Source organism: Anoplopoma fimbria, chromosome 8, assembly GCF_027596085.1.
Source record: "Anoplopoma fimbria isolate UVic2021 breed Golden Eagle Sablefish chromosome 8, Afim_UVic_2022, whole genome shotgun sequence".
NCBI classification, from domain to species: domain Eukaryota; kingdom Metazoa; phylum Chordata; class Actinopteri; order Perciformes; family Anoplopomatidae; genus Anoplopoma; species Anoplopoma fimbria.
This window is the reverse complement of record NC_072456.1, coordinates 17644744-17658932: the sequence shown is the minus strand read 5'-3', so window position 1 is coordinate 17658932 and position 14189 is coordinate 17644744. Positions and strand designations below refer to the sequence as shown.

At 37.2% G+C, this 14189-nt stretch overlaps 3 protein-coding genes across 3 annotated transcripts; 1 reads left to right on the top strand and 2 right to left on the bottom strand.

The window, feature by feature from the left end:
• Nucleotides 1-33: 33 nt before the first annotated feature.
• Nucleotides 34-3406, bottom strand: LOC129094080 (deoxyribonuclease-2-alpha-like). Its single transcript, XM_054602096.1, is given in 8 exon segments — nucleotides 34-997; nucleotides 1298-1489; nucleotides 1567-1725; nucleotides 1830-1911; nucleotides 1998-2157; nucleotides 2253-2301; nucleotides 2304-2349; nucleotides 3102-3406. Coding segments are annotated over 8 exon segments (1083 nt in total). The 5' UTR covers nucleotides 3120-3406; the 3' UTR covers nucleotides 34-620.
• A 593-nt stretch (nucleotides 3407-3999) lies between these two features.
• Nucleotides 4000-9177, bottom strand: dnase2b (deoxyribonuclease II beta). Its single transcript, XM_054602097.1, has 6 exons — nucleotides 9034-9177; nucleotides 8646-8820; nucleotides 7618-7696; nucleotides 7096-7257; nucleotides 5658-5855; nucleotides 4000-4929 (listed from the first exon to the last, which is right to left on the bottom strand). Exons 1-6 carry the CDS (start codon nucleotides 9141-9143, stop codon nucleotides 4595-4597), a joined length of 1059 nt encoding a protein of 352 aa, XP_054458072.1. The 5' UTR covers nucleotides 9144-9177; the 3' UTR covers nucleotides 4000-4594.
• A 1569-nt stretch (nucleotides 9178-10746) lies between these two features.
• uox (urate oxidase) lies at nucleotides 10747-14179 on the top strand. Its single transcript, XM_054602520.1, has 8 exons — nucleotides 10747-10856; nucleotides 11512-11724; nucleotides 11833-11949; nucleotides 12186-12264; nucleotides 12973-13159; nucleotides 13405-13528; nucleotides 13722-13805; nucleotides 13887-14179. The coding sequence occupies exons 1-8, from the start codon at nucleotides 10836-10838 to the stop codon at nucleotides 13959-13961; spliced, it is 900 nt and encodes a 299-aa protein (XP_054458495.1). The 5' UTR covers nucleotides 10747-10835; the 3' UTR covers nucleotides 13962-14179.
• Nucleotides 14180-14189: the final 10 nt, after the last annotated feature.

Here is a 14189-nt window from a genome sequence, read left to right as displayed (position 1 = left end):
GAACATTTATATCAAAGGTTCCTCCAATAATGCGTTTTGAGTGACGTTTTTGGGTCAGTACCTATTGTCAGTACATCCAAGTATGATTCTTAAAGCCTCCTTCCACTCAAAAATGTTTGTTACTTCTCTTGGATGTTTGATCATTGCTGTGCAGAAAGATGTATATAAGAAAAGTTCCCATTAATCTGCTGAAGGGGTAAAAGTTTCTCTGCACAATATAGTGCAACACAATCAGTGTATTTATTAACAACTCAAATCATCAGCATTTTATTAATATTGCTCCTCATAGTAGTGACAATAAAGCATGAAAAGATAATACAAACCAAAAATAACAATAACTTGTTTACAGAGTAGGAAAATAACAAATTACATTTATGTAAGTAAAATTTAAGGCTAAAGAATTGGTAGTTGAATTTTAATCTTTACATGAAAATGAACAGTTTCCTTAATGCAAAGTGACAATATTTTATTTACGTTTTACTCCACTAATGGGGCTTGTTTCAAGTTAAAAATGTTGCATTTAAAACATTAAATAAATTATAAGATCTGCATTTAACACATGTGTTATATTATAGTCGTGCAGAAAAACTGTTCTTACATTTCCATGAAGGGTCTTGCCGTCATAGCTCTCTGTCTTGAGCATCAGAATGTGGAGGTGCAAGTTTACATCGTTCATACGATTTGATTATGGTTCTGAAAGCCTTCGCAACTGCATTGTTTTCAATGCATATTGCTCCGCCACCTCTTTTCATCTGACTGGTTTCCCTGTTCATATCAGCTATGCAGGTCCAGTCACCACTAGTAGTCACACACCACTTGGAGTGATCTACAGTATCACTGAAGGGCTTCCCCTTCAGGAGCTCTACCTCCTCCACATTGTACACATGATGAGGGATGCTGGAGCTGCAGTTAGAAGGCAGAGGGTCACGCATCTTTCCCCAGCTCTTGACCTTCAGGTTCTGCTCCAAATACTTCACAATAAGGCCAGAGTAAAGATCTTCAATAGTATTGAAAAAAACACAAAATACTGTTACACCTGTACATACAGACCGTGGGGATATCATTTTAGAAATACATTTCATACATACATAAAAAAAATTAAAACTGCAAACAAAAAGTTATACAGTACTGTTTTGTTGTTTTCAATAGACAACAGGACAAACAGCTTCTCGCTGCAAGGATAATTGTAAATGTGTTCCTAATTTTGCTTTGTTCAAAACTCATTGGGCTTATCGTCAACCTAATGTAAAATTCTAACACTTGAATCCTGACTGATTGATTAATTGGAAGTACTCACCATCCCCAAAACGTGTGTATTTTGCAAAGCTGGAGAAAGGACGTCCGTTCATTGAAGTCAGCTCCTTCACACGAAACCAGGGTTCCTTCTCTGGGTAGCAGCTTCGCTGTGCAACACATCGCAGCTCAGCGTGGAAGGTTGTTGGGATGTCATAGTCATATGAATAAGCATGGATGTACTTGAGCTGTAATCCTGAGAATTGAAATTGAAGTTATTCTTCTTGGCAAATAACTTTCATGAATGTAACCGGCATTAACCTATTAACCTACCTATTTCTTTGAATTCCCCATAGGAGTAAGTCACACACATAAACGTTTGAGCATTGACATTTCCACTGGCTGGCCAGAAGTCTTTGCTCCGATATGTTGGGAATTTTGGTGTACTGTGTGAGAGCCAAACCCCGGTTCGTTTGTCCAACAACACAACTCCTTTAGGAAGAAGAACAGAAGAATAAATCAACAGAAACCGAGTTTTGTTGCATAATAATATCTTTGACTTTGAACCTAATAAAGTGGAACATGGCTACACCCACCTTTACTGTGGCCAAATGATGAAGAAACACTATTTAGAACCGGAGGTTGATCATTATAGAGCATGTATCCAAAACCTTCATTCTATAACAAAACAACAGCAACCTGAATCAGTGTGCAGTTTAAACTCTGTGCTGTGCAAGAGAGACAAATGTCCTTTGATACATCACCTTTTTGTCGTAGAAGTCAAGAAGAGGTTTCAGGGTGTTTGCCAGAGTACCAGATTTACTGTTGATTGCCTCTTTGCTTGTCTTCCATCCGTTGGTGCTCTCATCCATGTACAGATATGTAAAACGGGAATCAGACTTGGGCAATTTGTATAAAATATACCTAATGATACAGGGAGAAATGTATTCTATCACAAATTCAGCCGAGAATAGGCGAGGTGAAAATATGAATTGCCGCAAGTTAATATTTCTACCAACCAGTCCACCTCATTGCCGTTGTCGTCCCGGCATTTAACATCTGAATCACCCCCTCTAAAAGTATCCAAAGACTGAAGAGCAACTCCATCATTGTGCGCTGAAACAATCCAACATAATCATAAGAATAACAGGGACAAGAGTGTTATTTTCTCAGATTATCCCCAGTTGATTGTCTTTAATATCACATTTTCATTGGACAAATGGTTGACAAAAACAAAATGGCATGAAGTCTTGTTGAACTTAAACTTCATTATTCAAATTAATGATCCAGAGCTTTCAACTTTGTATCCTTGAGCTGAGACAGTAGTTACAAACTTTGTTATACAGCTGTATAATTTATCTTTTTTAATGGAGAATTGTAACTGGCACCACCATTAGGGATTATGATAATCAGTATTACAATTCATTTCAAGGCTCTTCTAAGAATTTCACCAGTGGTTTTGGAGGTTGGTGAGTTGTCAGTGGTTATAAGAGTTCTGCATTTCTATAAATGAACTTCCTGGACCTACTAGATTAAATTATATCAATAGTGCCACACAACTGGTTTCATTTCACAAGTATTAACAGGTCAAAACAAAAGTTAACATTTTGATTATGGAACTTATCTAAGTAAACATACTTACACTGTAACAAAATGTAAGTAAAGTCATTTGATTATTTCCATTTTCTTTGCACTTCTTGATCAGTATACTCAGAAATATATATTCAACCGTTTAATTCCACTTACTAGTTATTTTGACATTCATCTAAAACATATAAAGCTTATCCTGTGGTTTTCATTTAAATATCTTAAATTTCAACTATTATTATTTTTAACATCATTTCAATACATGCAAGTATTTTACTTACGTATCTAGCCATCTTCATTTCCCTTCACAGTCAACTGTGCATCTGTTTTGCAAAACTGCGTTTGTGGTATCTCACAGTTTGACACAAGTGACGCCCACATCTCTCATATTTCATCTACTTCCTCGTTCCTTACTCAGACTCTCCTCTGTAGATTAATTCATTTTGTGACTTACACAAGAATGCTGATCTGCAGGTTTGTGTTTTTTGTCTTTGCTGGTCAAACCATTTTTGTCCCATCGTGGATAACAAGGTACAACAGTACAATTATTTTCTATGAGATACCCATCGTCAGGAATAAATGGACAGCTAAGAATGTAACACTATTCTAGAAAATCCATGAAATGAGTTAACAAGTTATGAAAACATGAATTTATCTTAACCCTGTGGTAGAATTCTTGGCTTGTTTAATGGAAATAATAATTTAGGATGCAATAATAGGCTAACTGTAAAGAGCAGTGTTGGTATGTTCACTATCTAAGGTTTCCCCAGAGAAAATAATACACGTACAGTGTAATTCAAGAAATCTAACCACAAGGTGACACTGTTTACCCAAACAATGGATACTTAAGTTATTCACCAAGTGGATCTTCCTGACAAGGTAACAACTGCACAGACAGAATGATGGCAAAAGCATTCACAGTCTCCACCTGCGTAAAATATAAACATTCAATCGATACACATCTTGTTATTAGAGATTACTTTCATTCATTCAGGAAAGTTAAGCAACTGTTTTTTATACAGAAACAGCCCACCCACACTTACACTGACACACACCAGTACAAACTCCTACTGGGGGACGGGTCCACCGGAGAAGTTTGGGGTTAAGGTACCGGGTTAAGGGAAAGCCTGATGTAGGAATGACAGAGAGGAATTTCATCAGAGGGAATGCTCTTTCACTTTCCCCACCCAGATTTAACCCATTGTCTTCAGGCCAACATTATCCTTGATCTTTCAAAGTTAATATTGAACATATTCAGAATTATCATTATTTAATCTAGATTTGCGTTGAGTTCCTCAAAAAACATTAAAAAAAGTAAAGAAATAAAGGTTCTTACATCAAAACAGGCAAGTTATGTGATGCAAAGTAGTATTTTTTTTAATAAAAAATGCGACACAGTGATGATACAGGAACACTCGTTTTTTGCATATTAATTAATTTAACACATAGTCACATCATAAAGCCTATGTAACTTTGTCAACAGATATTAAAGACCTGTTGCTATCATCCTCAAAATCGCATACAGGCAAAGATTATGTCAGCATTGTACTGGAAACGCAGAAACACAAGACAAGTTATATTAAACACTTTTTGTGGCTATTTTCCCCCTAAAATTGCTGAGTAATTTGAAACCTGTGTGTTCTGATGGTTGCATGCCAGTTGCTTTAACACTAACAGGGTCCAACTTCAAGTTTAGTCTCATAAATCTGAAACAGTTTCAAACCAAACCATTTGAGACTAATCCAGTCCCAATCATCTTAACTTTCTCTCTCTTTCAACATTCAATGTACCAGTCCACAACCTGTCTGAAGGCCTTGTAAATTAAGGGATTGAAAGTGCAGACCAGACCCCCACCACGCCACATTTGGGCCCTCTCCCTGTTCAGATCCCCCAGGCAGGTCACCTGGTCCTCGTAGGCCTGTGACACGCACCACTTTGAGTGGTCGTAGTGGGACTGGAACGGGACCGATCCGGGGAGACGAATTCTCTTGATGTTCATGGCGTGTTTGGGCAAAGAGCAGTTGGAGGGAAGCTCGTGGCCTTGTCTCTGCCAGGACTCTACCAGAAGGTCGGCATCCAGAGCCTGAGCCACCCAGCCAGTGTAGATGTCTGAATGAATGCCAGTTAGGGGGTTAGATCAGTTGCATTATGATGAAAAAAAAGCATAAGGAAAATATAGACATAGTAATAGATATAGTTTTATGTTATATATGTTTTTTAGGGAGTAAATCTATGAAATGCAAATGCAAACTTTTTTGACAAAACTGGGAATTATTTTGATAATTGAAGTTTAAATATAAAGTTCTTAAAAGTGTGATGTAGCAATGAGTCCGGGGATTAATATTCTAAATGGGCTATTATGTTTTTCAGCACAAATATAAACTTCAGGCTCGATCTTGATTTATTAGTTTTTCTTTTGTACAAGTAACAACAGGGGGCTCTAAAAATGTTTTGAATGAAAAAAGAGGGGGGAGAATTACTGATCACAAGTAGGTCATAACTCATTGTAGGGGGTCACAGGCCAATAACATTGGGAGTAGAGAGTACTTTTAAAGTCCTAGGGTGTGGTGTGTTCATATGCTTCTGAGATAGTGTGTCTGCACCTGATAATAAGTGACTGTGGCAGACAAGGGAAGTGTGCAAACAAGACACAGGCAAACTAAAATTAAATTGTCAAGTTGTGTAAAAAGTTTACAACTGCAATTTTGCTGAGAAGATTTTCTGTGGAGTAAAAGTGCCAAAAAGACCGTAAAAAGTGCTTTTGATACAGTACATTTATATATGCTTTTCTTTGTACAGCAATATAAATAACCAACAGTACACAAGGAAAATCTTACCATCCACAAAGCGTTCTGATTTGACGAAACTGACAAACTTGTCCCCTTGCAGTGAGAAAAGCTGCTCCACTCTTTTATCTGAGGCCAGAGGTGGTTTGGCCCCGTTGCATAACTGGGCCAACTGCGGCAGGTCTGCCATGAATGCAGCAGGTACAGAGCAGTTATAGAAGCGTGGGTAAAGGTACACCATCTGCTTTGCTGGAGAGGGAGGAGAGTGCATCACCAAGAAGAGAGATGGTGCATGTTAGAAAACAAAAAGTGTGCACTATAGGAGGCTTCTGTATAAAGATGGATAATATTCCTAAAAACTAGAAAGAATATTATAACTGATTTAAAAAATGCTTACATTCCACCTTGAACTGAATTAATCAAACCAATACCAACTTCAATACATTCTGGTTATACCCAACTATCTCTTCAATTTATGAAATGTAGATGTTCTTCAATGAGAACACAGCAACATAAACCCTGTTCTAAACATTTTCTCTTTTTATTCATTTTTAAAATTAGTCATGTATTTTCTTGTTTATTTCAATGCCTTGTTTTCCAGATTTTCCGTTACTTATTCAAAGATGTAATGGGCTCACTTAAAGTAACCCCCAATGTTGATATCATTGATCATATAAAATTTTTCAATGAGAATTACTAAAAAAGAATTGTCTTGCTGGGCGTTTGAAAGCATCCAAGTTTGTGGATTTCCCAACATGTGGACATGTTCCTTTAAGGAGCTGCTAGCCATTCAAATGTGTCTTTTGTTTGTAAAACTTGAAGATAATGACTCATGTCATACACATCGATACATATCACAATACAAACAAGCGCTGACATAGTGAATATTTATCAACAGCAATGCTCACATTGCTTTCATGTTTCTTATTGCTTCATCATTTAAAAACTCTGGAAACTAATTTAAAGACCCCCACCAGACTTTCTTTCATGGCAAATAATAAATACTTTGAATAATAATTTATGTCTCATAAGGTTATTCCACAAAAAAAGGTTTAGTCACCTTATTACAAGAAAAACCTACTTTTAATCCTCCCTTGTTGAAAAATCAGGAATTTCTGAATTTGCGAATAACTTCCCTTTCGAATGTTTAACGGCTAGATTCAAGATGTCTCCTACTTTACTATCTATTGTCAGTAGATGTGCTGGAGGTTTCAAGTTTCTGCACTTGTGTCAGTTGCATATTGGACAACGATTTTCAAGTTAAAAACAGGTTTTATACTTATTATAGGAGCGTAAACCCTCAAAACCTCATTGGAGAAACCCTTTGTAGGTTTGTGTACATTGAGAGTCATATCTGTATATGTAATGAAGGCCCTGAAATAAGTCCAGGTCACTCATTGTGTAAACATCAGAAAATGGATTTCTAGCTGTGGCATGTGTTCAGGGCTGGACTAAATCAGGCCCTGTTGCTTCATGAGCGTTCACTTACTTATACGGAGAAACTGGTCATAGTGGTAGGTCATGCAAAGAGCAGTCTGGCCATTGACTTTGCCAGAGGAGGGGTAAAGGTAGCCTCTCTCAGGGAATGACGGGAAATGGGGAATGCTGTGCGAAAGCCAGAAACCTTGAGAGTGGTCAAAGAGCAGTACACCTGCAAGATGCACACAAACAACACTCATTGCACGTACAATGTCTCACACATCTATGTTGACCAGCATGCACACTTGCAAACATTCCCATCAAAGTCATGTTAGGGCAGTCAATAATCCAGAGTCAACAGCAGTTATCAGACGGATGCTCTTTGCCCGTTTCCTCCCCCTGACACCAAAAAAAACCTATTGATCTGTTCTTTTTTGCAAAATCATAGCATTGCAAAGCTTGAATAGCAATGTGGAAATACATCTGGCATTAATTATTATACACAAGTCCCACAGGTATAGAGTGTTACCTAGTCATACAGTCAAAATCAAATCAAAACTAATGAAAACATAATTTGAATTAAGCTCCTTACCTTTAGTGTGTCCGTATCCTTGGATGTAATCCAGGATCGGTGGTCCATCATTGTAGAGTGCATACACTGAACTGTTAGACTGAGGGAAATACTTGTTTTATGCATTCAGAATATGGAGAGGAATACATTTGGGTGATGTGATTTTTCCAGTTATTTTGTATATACATCCCCTGTTGACTTCTTAAAGGGATAGTTTGACATTTGGAAAACATAATTTGTTTTCCTCACGAGAGTTAGTCCATTTGTACAGAATCTGTAAAGTAGATATAAGGCATCTGCTAGCAGAGTTAGCTTATCTTAGTACACTAAAAATGAGGCCACAAACCAGCCAGCAACTGGTTAACTTAGCTTAGCATAAAGACTGGAAACATGGAGAAACAGGTAGTCTGTCTCTGACGATGCCTGTTACTCTCTACTGGTTGTCTGGCAACCTCATAGCAATGACTTGTCTTTTTTTGTTTTGTACGAGTGAAACAAAATATATAACATATTATTTAGTGAGCTTTAGAGGTCCTATTAGGTGTATTTTGGTACCTTTGAACAGAGCCATTTTAGCTATTTCCAGTCTTTATGCTAAGTGAAGCTAAGCAGCTGCAGACTGAGCTATAGCTTCATATATTGCCTATACAGACATTAGAGGGAAATCAATTTCCTCATCTAACTCTCAAGAAGAAAGTGAATAAACATATTCCAAAAATGTCGAACTAATGATTTATCAAAAGTACATTCTTTCCCTTTTTTTTTCTTCCAGTTTTTCTTTATTTTGTCTTGATTAATTTCCTGATGGCAACCAGAGATTTATCTCAAAACACTATAATGCACAATTACATGAACACAAACGGCATGAGGAAGCACTGTGTTATTTACTTTATTTGGCTGAGGAAGCTTGTTCAATGTCCAGCTTAATTCAGTTCCCCAAAAGAAATAAAAGAGTGTCGACTTAGCAAGGTAATGGGCTCTGTCTCTACCTTTCTATACACAGGAATCATTGTATAAAACCTACTTAAAGAACAGGAACACAATCTCACCTGGTAGGCCTTGCCCGAGTAAAGCTGGTTCAATGTGTTCCCTATGGCTCCTTGGCTGGTGTTAACCATGAATTTACTCAGCTGCCAGCTCCCTACTGAGGAGTCCAGGTACATGTAGTCCACCCCACTGCCGACCTCTCCAATCTTATACCTGGGCAGTTTGTAGATGATAAACCTGCAGTGGAAGGAGAAATAAATACTACTTAATACATTTTTGGGGGTATTTATTTGCAAAGGAAGACATCTTGGAAAAAAAAGTAAGAATTATTGAAAATAATTTATATTGATAACAATATCTGCTTACCCTCAAACAGGCACAGGAAATTTCAAGCACCATAACCAAAACCTTTGTTGTATAACTCTACTGCAATGTATCATATCAACTCACCAATCAACAGGCTCACCAGCTTCATTCTTACAGGAAATGTCAGTACTACACACTGTGCAAAACAAAAACACGATAATGATTTGTAAGCATAAACTAAAGTGTGTGGCCATCCTGAACGACTCCTGCAGGCAAAGTGAACCAGAAAAGGGAATTTGCAATTTTATGTGGCGTTGAGTGCTTCATGGTTGAGTAACATTGAAAGTGAATAGTACAGCTGCCTGTAGATGCAAAACAGGAAGTCATAAGATCTGATCACATGACAGGGGATGTTTAAGACAAGGATATAATGTATAGGAGCATTATAAAACTAAATGTTTGGACGCTTTCACAGGCTCTTAATCTCTGTAAATACCCCGAGTCTACTTTCTATACCACTACTCATCCAGTGACAGTTTTTGGTCTTTTTCTGCATTGTTCTTCTCATTCAAAGTGTGGCATGTGTTCACACCTGGGAGCTTCTCAGTGCAACAAGTCATCTTTTTTTAGTGAGGGGACTGCTGATCACCAAACTGGAAACCATCTGGTCAAAGGAAACTTTCACTTTGTAAGAACGAAGTGAAATTAAACACTTTCATTCAACTTTGCATTCCAGTTTTTGTCAGCGGCCTCGATTGAAACAGACATTTAACTTAATTAACCAAGTAACCAAAACCTAAGTTGTGTATTAACCCTTATATTCTGTAGTTCTACATTACTTCAAATTAAGAAATCCACCAGTAAATAGTAAAACATGTCAGTCAACAGTCAAATGGTAAATGAATGACATGGAGATCACACAAGAGATAAAGCATTAAAAACATGTTAAGGTATGATAATCTGTTCAAGGTTTTACAGATGAATGTATTGTACCTTGTATAAAATCCAGTTCTACTACAATATGACTTGTTCTCACGAGGGATCAAAAGACAAAGTTTGGAAAAATCAGGACACTCTCCCGCTCCCCACATACAAACAAGCCTGTTGACTTTGTGGCTGCATGCCAGAACACATAAGATAAAATAATCTATAACTACTAGTATTATCTATGTTTTTAAATCTGTAATCACTTCTAACATTATTCAACACATACTGAGCTCATACCAAAGCATGTCATATCATTTTTGAGATTCATTCATTCCTCTTTTTATCCTTCATTTTAGCTGTGGTCACAAGTTTATATTGTATATAGAGAGTGAATAAAATGGGGAAAAAAAGTAAACAAAAATAAGTTGAAGGGGCAATACATAATATTCAGAGCATTAATATAGCATTTATAGCAACAACTTTATTCTGTGTAAATATTTTATGTAGTAATGACTATCTGTATTTAAAAAGAAAGTACTTAATTGAGTTTGCTTAAATCAAATTCACATTGTTTTTTTCCTTTTTTACATATCATGGATCTAATTTAAGGAACATGCTGCATTTATTAAGTGACGAGTATTCATGAATGTGCATCATGTGTCAGCAATTCAGTCTCAAAATGTAACCTTACTTTAACTATGAGAAAGTTTTCCACAAAACAGAGTGGAATAAAACACATCAAAACACAACAAAAATATCAGTATTTATTTATTGTCCAGACATGTACTTTGGGTTTGTTCTCCAATCCTGCATGTGCTTGCATGTTGATTTACATGCCTGAAAGAGTAATCATACATACAGGTATAACAGGTCAAATGGGTTAAACTTAACCTAACAAGATATCCAATAACAAAAAAAAGTGCAAAGGTAGCACCACCCTCTCTACAAAATCCTCCTCCATCGTGTATGCTGGAGGAACTGAGAACAGACAGACAGAAGGTAAAGGAAAGGAAGATACCATGGCAGCGGCTTCAGATCAGGTAACTTTTTATTATGTTACACATAATAAATAGTTTGCTTTAATTTCCCCAATTTATTCCTTAAATAATTCAGCAATGGAGTTTCTAATTTTTGGGGGTCAACGACCACAGGGCCACACCGAACAACCAGTGTCGTCTCATAAAAATAAATAACCATGTCTAAATCATTAACTATTGTCAAATTAAATTATTCTGTCAATGCAGAATTATTTATTAATTTCCAATTTCGTATTCTTCACAGTTCCTCTAAATTACATCTAACAATGTAAATTTGCATATTTACTGTTTTTCCTGCTCATTCATGCAAATGAAATGTCTTCATCTATGTACATCTAAAGTTTTTTAAATTTAATTTTAATTTTTTATTTAATTTTTTTACAAACATCCTGAGTTAACGTTAGTACACACTCATAGTAAAATCAGCAAACTGTTAAAGTTAAACATATATTAAATTTATCTGTTAAAGGTAACAGATAAATCTGACACAGACTACAAACTGACCAAAGACCAAACTTTTAAGTAAAAGAGACAAAGAGAAAATATGGTGATGATTAAAGTATCAGCAAAAATACACTTATGGCACAAAACACCTTTTAACATCACTGGGAACTGCTGAATTGCAACATGTCAGTTATGCGTTCATTTTTGTGCGCAGAATGTGGAGTTTGTTCGAACAGGCTACGGCAAGAACACCGTGAAGGTGCTGGTCATCAGGAGAGAGGGCAGCCACCACTACATCATCGAGCTGAAAGCTGATGTGGAGCTCACACTCAAATCACGCAAGGATTATATAACTGGAGACAACTCAGACATCATCCCCACCGACACCATCAAGAACACCGTCCATGCCCTGGCCAAGATCAAAGGGGTAGCCAGCGTCTCTCACTACACCTGTCCACTTTCTCCTCCCCAATTTAATGAACAACATTTTGAATTTCAATTTTCAATGCTCTTTTTGCTATACTCATCTCTTCAGGTAAAGACCATCGAGCAGTTTTCCTTGGATATCTGTCTTCATTTCCTGACCTCTTTCAACCATGTGCTGAGGGTCAAAGTTCACATAGAGGAGGCTCCATGGAGACGGTTGGAGAAGGTAAAACACATGGTTCAGCGATCAGTCCTGGATACAAGAGTTTGCCTTTTTGACGGCAGATATTTTTCTGGTCAAAATGGGAAAAGCACAATAAGAACAAATGATACACATTATGCTTTTCATGAAATGTCAGAACACCTGCATGTGTGTCATTCATTCAAGCAACAACATGAATGAAGTACGTCATAAATTCAAGCGTGTTTTTCACACTTTTTGTTTGTCATTTGTTTTCTCAGAATGGGGTGGAGCATGTTCATGCATTTATCTACAGCCCAGAAGCTTGTCGCTTCTGTGATGCTGAACAGAATCTCAATGGTTAGCACAACCACACACAAACAAACACGCACACACATGCAATCAATATAGCTGAAACTGTATTTGCTTTTATGTTTTTATGCTCTTGAGAGGTGTTAAAATCTTCCAACTTCTAATAGCTCATGTGCTTCTGTAGAAATCATGATTGTGCTTGAAGTAGGTATTGAGACATAGTTTGAGCAAGGCACATACCTGATCTGGGCTGAGCCCTGTTGGAGTTATCCTGTGTTGGATAGGTTAGGATACACTTAATCAGTTCCCAAAGGGGTACAACTGGTTTGACACCATTTACAGAGACGTGCAATACATCAACAACGACATAGACACAATAGATAATGACAGGCAGGATTGTTGAAGGAAAGTACATAGTTCCATTGCAGCAATAGGAGGGCTTTACTTGCTCAGTAATTAATATACATGTAAAAATGATGTGCAGTAATTGGGTGGCATTGTTTCATCTGTCTCCGGTTTTAGTTTATGAGGCTAATTGATTAAATCCTTTGTGGTTTGAATGTGGTGTAAATATATGTTACTAAGGGATCGAAAACTAAAGCCCTTGGCATTGCTGCATATTATTGAATCTGCTGATGAAAGGCTCAATTGTGTATTTTAGAGATTCCAGGGTGACGGCTATTGTGGCATGTGTTTATTCTGAGCTACCCTGCAACAGTGCAAATGTTTCTGACATCTGTTTACTCTGTGCTCCAGGCATCCCTGTGGTTCACAGTGGGGTAAAAAACATGACGGTGCTAAAAACCACACAGTCTGGTTTTGAGGGCTTCCACCGAGACCGCTTCACCACTCTGCAAGAGGCCAAGGACAGGTGTTTCTGCACCTCTGTGTTCGCTAGGTGGCGATATAACAAGCCTCAGGATATCGACTATGATGCTGCATGGTAATTAAATCCTAAAAGAATTCGAAAGGAGATCACATCCCTCTCTAAACATCTTAGGTTTAGCTATGCACGATGGAGCCTGTAACTTTATCTGCTGAACAGGAGGAACAATGTCATTTCTGAACACAAATCAAAAAATAGAAGGAATTTTTTCACCTCTTTCAAATGAAAGAGAAATGAAAAATCCTAAAAGTGAATTGACATACTTTCTTCATGTAACGATCATCACATCACCATCCTCACAGGAAGTGTGTGAAGGAAACAATTATTGAGAAGTTTGCCGGCCCGTACGATCGTGGAGAGTTCTCACCCTCTGTGCAGAAGACCCTTTATGAAACACAGGTTCTGGTGCTGGATAGAGTTCCTGAGGTAAGTCCACACTTATCAAACATCCAGGTGAAAATCTGTTGTAGTCGCAGCAGTAAATCTCAAATTTAATAGTACACGTACAGACCAACTTATCAGCCACACGTGTCTTTACAAATACTCTATGGCTGATTACTTTTGCACACACACTTACCATCCACAAAGTCAGTCATGCAGTAAGTATTCTGTCTTTTAGGTTGATGAAATAGAGATGGTCATGCCCAACCAGCATTACATCACCATAGACATGACAAAAATGGGCCTCACCAACAAAGATGAAGTAAGTTCTGTTATTACAACTTATCTTTTGTATGTTTATTCAACATTGTTTGATTACTGACATGTAATATTCCCCTTAAAGGTTCTTCTTGCCTTGGATAACCCTTCAGGCAACATCACAGGCACAGTGCGCAGGAAACAGCGAGCCAAGCTGTGAAAGCACCACCACATCCAGGAAATGTTACTACTGTGATCTACAGATCAAGCTGATTAATACAAGAGTCAATCTAATATCATGTAAACCTGAATGAAGTTCTGAGAACATAAATTACTTTTAAATATTTTTTTGTCAGAAATACAACTACATCTCAAGATTTCCTAAATATGACAAGCTTTTGATGTAAGTGAATAAAATGAAAGAAATTCATAAACTAATATTGTTCTT

Excerpts from the sequence above, each read along its gene's own strand:
- dnase2b (XM_054602097.1), bottom strand. The coding sequence starts at position 9,143 with ATGGCCACACACTTTAGTTTATGCTTACAAATCATTATCGTGTTTTTG. Across the intron at positions 8,821-9,033 it reads GCTGGTGAGCCTGTTGATTG|GTTTATCATCTACAAACTGC; the intron begins GTGAGTTGATAT and ends CTTCCACTGCAG. Across the intron at positions 7,258-7,617 it reads AGGATACGGACACACTAAAG|GTGTACTGCTCTTTGACCAC; the intron begins GTAAGGAGCTTA and ends TGCATCTTGCAG.
- uox (XM_054602520.1), top strand. The coding sequence starts at position 10,836 with ATGGCAGCGGCTTCAGATCAG. Across the intron at positions 11,950-12,185 it reads CATGGAGACGGTTGGAGAAG|AATGGGGTGGAGCATGTTCA; the intron begins GTAAAACACATG and ends TTGTTTTCTCAG. Across the intron at positions 12,265-12,972 it reads TGCTGAACAGAATCTCAATG|GCATCCCTGTGGTTCACAGT; the intron begins GTTAGCACAACC and ends TCTGTGCTCCAG.